The sequence below is a fragment of the Passer montanus genome, unplaced genomic scaffold, assembly GCF_014805655.1.
Source record: "Passer montanus isolate IOZ18808 unplaced genomic scaffold, ASM1480565v1 scaffold43, whole genome shotgun sequence".
Taxonomy (NCBI): Eukaryota; Metazoa; Chordata; class Aves; order Passeriformes; family Passeridae; genus Passer; species Passer montanus.
This window is the reverse complement of record NW_024369151.1, coordinates 110,000-114,304: the sequence shown is the minus strand read 5'-3', so window position 1 is coordinate 114,304 and position 4,305 is coordinate 110,000. Positions and strand designations below refer to the sequence as shown.

General features: G+C 48.9%; 1 protein-coding gene across 1 annotated transcript in view; it reads left to right on the top strand.

The window, feature by feature from the left end:
* Positions 1 to 4,100: 4,100 nt before the first annotated feature.
* The window catches only part of UAP1L1 (UDP-N-acetylglucosamine pyrophosphorylase 1 like 1), an 18,264-nt gene continuing 18,059 nt past the window's right edge, over positions 4,101 to 4,305 (top strand). The window contains exon 1 of the mRNA XM_039719808.1: positions 4,101 to 4,305. Coding sequence (XP_039575742.1) covers positions 4,154 to 4,305 — 152 coding nt within the window. The 5' untranslated portion in view covers positions 4,101 to 4,153.

Here is a 4,305-nt window from a genome sequence, read left to right as displayed (position 1 = left end):
TTTTGTTTTTTTTGTTTTTTTTTTTTTTTTTTTTTTTTTTTTTGTTTGTTTTTTTTTTTTTTTGTTTTTTTGTTGTTGTTGTTGTTTTGTTTTGTTTTGTTTTGTTTTAGGGGAGGGTTTATTTTCTCTCCCTGTATAGTTTGTCTTGGGGCCAGCCCAGACTCTTCTGACAAACAGAGATGTCTTTGGTTTTTTTAAATATAAACAATGTGTTTATTCAGCTCTCCTTCCGTCAACCTACTGGGAAGCACCAGCTGCCATTCAGAGCTGGCCCAGCCCTCTCTCTCTGCTGGCCTGTGGGTACTGGCAATGACACACACGGCTCTGGTGTGGTGACACCCAACATATCACTGCCCCTGTCTGGGGAGGGCACAGGGGATCTGCTGGAGGCTGCCCAGTGTGTCCCAACAAGCATTGCCACCTCTGTGAGGAGAGGCCAGAGCAGCTGCACCAAACCTCAGCAGGGCACTGGGGTAAAGAAATGCTGGTGTTGGAGACCGGGGCACCTTCCTACATGACACTGACCATAGAAGGGTGCTGACAGGTGATTGTAGCAGTTGATTGAGCCCTGTGCTGGCTTTGGCAGCAGGCAGGTGTTCACATGTAAATCTTGATGCTGCAGAAGACACATGGTGACTTACAGCCACAAAGTTGTCTCCTGATGACCGTGTGTCCAAGCAGATGCTATGAACCTCTTGCCATGTCTTTCCAGGGGAGAGCAAGGTCTGGTGCGGAACCAGACACAGGTCTGTGGACGCAATGTGTGCTTGCTGCTGCCTGTAACATGGAACAGCTGGCACTGCCACTGCCTCATGATGTGCTGCATCCAGCATGGGTTTGTTCCTGACCAGTGCAGGTCACCACCTGGCAGGGTTGGTTGGCGCTTAGTTAAAACTAGACCAGGAGCCATGCCAACAACGGTCCAGATGCCAAGTCCTGGTACTTCCTGTCACTGAACAATTAAGCACAATCAGTGTTAACTCTTCTTTCAGCCTCAAAGCTACCAGGGAATTACTTCCACTGGGGTACCAAAGTGTCAATCCAGAAATGCATCTGTCTCCAAGGAGACCTCTTAGCAGAGGCTAAAAATAGTGAGGAGAGCATGGTGGGAGAGTTTTCCCTTTGGGAAGAGATATCTTGTTTGATCTTCCCAGCTCTGCAATGCCATTGTGTTTTCCATCTTTCTGCTCTGTTTGCCTTGGTGAGGGCCAGGCACTTGCCATAAAGTGTCTTTTCTTTTTTCCAGACTCTTTTTTTCCCCTAGAAGGTCAGCAAGCAGGAAGTCTGGTAGATGCCCGATGTATCAGAGGCTGTCACAAGGGCTAGGACAAGGAAAACTGGTGAGCTGTTGAAATAAGCTATCCAGAGGGTGGGGTGGTGGGTTGTTTGCTCACCTCAGTCCACAGAGCAAGAACTGGTATTAGCAGGAAATAGCAGTCACTCTATCCTGTCTCACCATGCCACCTCTCCTGCAGTCTTAGCACAGAAAGTTTAAATAGAGGGAATCACCTGGGGCTTAAATGGAAGTCCAATAGATGCTTCCAGTCAGAATCTAGCAATCATCTTGTCCTATCACAAACTCCACTCTCGTGCTGCCAAGAAGGTCAGGAGTGGCCAAGGGCAACAGCAGTCACAGTGATGCCACAGCCAGAAATCCATCAGCCTGTCACCTTGTTCAGGGAATGACTGTAAAACCATATTTCTTTGGGGAACATATTGCTGGTCTGTGGAAAAGGCAGCGTCCACAAAGTAGACAAAGGAGTCCTTCAACTTTATTCAAATAAAGGGAGAGAGTCCACTGGGCCATACCCCTGTGGGATCTCTCTCGAAGTTTCACAGGACACAACTTCCTTTTCTCCTCAAACTCCCGCATTTTGCCCTCTTCCTTTCCCCACTGGCTGAGATACTAGGAAGGTACAGTCTTCTGGAATTGCCCACCACATATTCCACACTTGAACATGTATTGACATTTCCCCCCAAAGTCAAGAAGTTCAGGCTTTGTTCTGTAGATCCACCACAAGTTCAGACTGTCTGGGTTCTGCAACAGACTTTGTGTGGACCCATTTCTCCTATTATCCTGAAACTCAGAAGCTCAGACTGTCTGGTCAAACTGTTTGGGTTCTGTAACAAATTTGTGTGGCTTGATGTTTGTAGATTAAGACCCATTTCAAAGACATTAATACCCATTTCTCTTAAAGACCCTCACAACTGACTCATTTATAAAGACATTAGCACATGTCTTTCCTATCAGTGGGTACTTACATGTTGAAGCTTGGAGCAAGGTCCTAAACACAATAACATCTGCCTCTCTCATCCTGGGATACCTCACCCTGATTGTCAATGAGCTGGAGCTTTTTTGTTGCTGAATTTCCTATTCTACCTGCATGTTTGTGTTTTGTTTGGCCCAAGCATCCCTCCCTCCTGTTCACTGGGGTTGTTCTGCCTGGTGTAACTAATCCAACCCATCACCATTTTTATTGCTTTGCAGAAGAAAATACCTACACACAGAGTGCCATGGGCTGTAGAACCAGCCGAGGGGATGCTGTGCAGCCAGACTAACCTGTTCTGGTGGATGGCTGCATTTGGGGATGGGAGCACATTTGCCAGCAGCAGCATGATTTACTTTGGTTCTTCTAGAATCCTACAGGCATGAGATCCCACAGCTCTGAGGCGGGATTCCCTCAAGGCAAGGCAGCAAGTTCTGCAGGAAAAGGCAGGGCTGGATTTACAAGTTGGATCTGACAGAGCCTTTTCTGATTGGAAAGGATTGGTGGTTATGTAGGCACCACGTGTGTGGAAGGACCTGCACTCATTTGCACACTGGGCAGGCAGGGCATGCAACCGCATTGGGGAGAGATGTCATGTAAAGGGGAGCAGAGCAAGGAGGTTTCAAAACCCCAAGGCTCTTCTGTGCAGGAGCTGTGTCAAGTCACATAAAATAAGAAACAGAATGTGAAACAGAAGCTTTGACAACTCTCAGGGATTCTTCCTGACCTGATGGTCATATTTGGATGAGGTCTAGCTTCCTTGACTCCAGTCACATGCAGGGAGGTGGCTGTGTCTAAGCTGCTGTCTGTCTCCTCATGTTCTCCTACCCAGCTGGGCTCTGACTGCAGGCAGGATGACAACTGTGAGTAAGGGGCAATCACAGCCTATGGGTGAGGATTTTTCTATGCTCATGAGCACAAAGTTCAAACAAAGTTGTTCTTTGGCATTTTAGATTGATTTGTAGTGTCCCCCTGCTCGTTACTTACTTCTCAGTTCATGGCTCTTGGTTCCTGCAGATTTGGTTATTCCTTCATCATTCCTTCATATTTTATATATTTTTTTAAAATTTGTCCTTGAATTTGTCCTGTACTACTTCAGTGATTCCGTGCATTTTTAACTCTTATCCTTCTCATTGGTACTTTGTTTTGAAAATGGGGAACTGGATTTGTGAGCAGGTGGCCTGAGTCTGCACCATGCCTGGGGTACAGCTGGGCCTATCCAACTCCTGCTGCATTGAGGGAACCCTGCGACCTTGCAATGTTTCCAAGTGTGAGTGTAAGATGGGACATTATGCTCCTGGCACAGGTTGCACCAGGACCCAGGGATCCCATCAGACACACCTCATGACAGCCACAGGACCATGGCCACTGTAGAGCAGAGGTTTGGCCACAGGGCCCAATTTTCAAGGGCAAGGAGTAGCCCAGATACTACAGGCCTGACAGTGCCACTTCAGTGCCTGGTAAAATTATGGAGAAGATTATTCTGGGAGTTATTAAAAAACACCTGAAAGACAACACAGTCACTGGTCACAGCCAGCACGGCTTCATGAAATTGCTTATCAGACCTGATTTCCTCTTATGGAAAGGTAGCCCACCTGGTTGATCAAGGAAAGCCAGTTGATGTAATCTTTTTGGATTTCTCTAAAGCTTTTGATACTGTCTCTCATAGTATCCTTCCAGATAAAATGTCCAGCATTCAGCTGGTAAACACATCATGTGATGGGTGAGCAACAGCCTCATGGGTTGGGCACAAAGGGTGACAGTGATTGGGGTGACATTAGGCTGGCACCAGTCACTAGTGGGGTTCTATCTGGCTCCGCCCCGGCCCGGCGCTGCCCCGCCCGGCCCCGCCGCCCCCGCGCCGCTCGCACCGGGCTCCGCACGCCATGGACCCTCCCGAGGAGGTGCGGGTGCGGCTGGAGCGGTGCGGGCAGGGCCATCTGCTGCGCTTCTGGGCCGAGCTGGACGCGGCGCAGCGCGGAGCGCTGCTGGCGGCGCTGCCGCCGGGGCTGGGCGAGCACTGCCGGCTAGCGGCGGC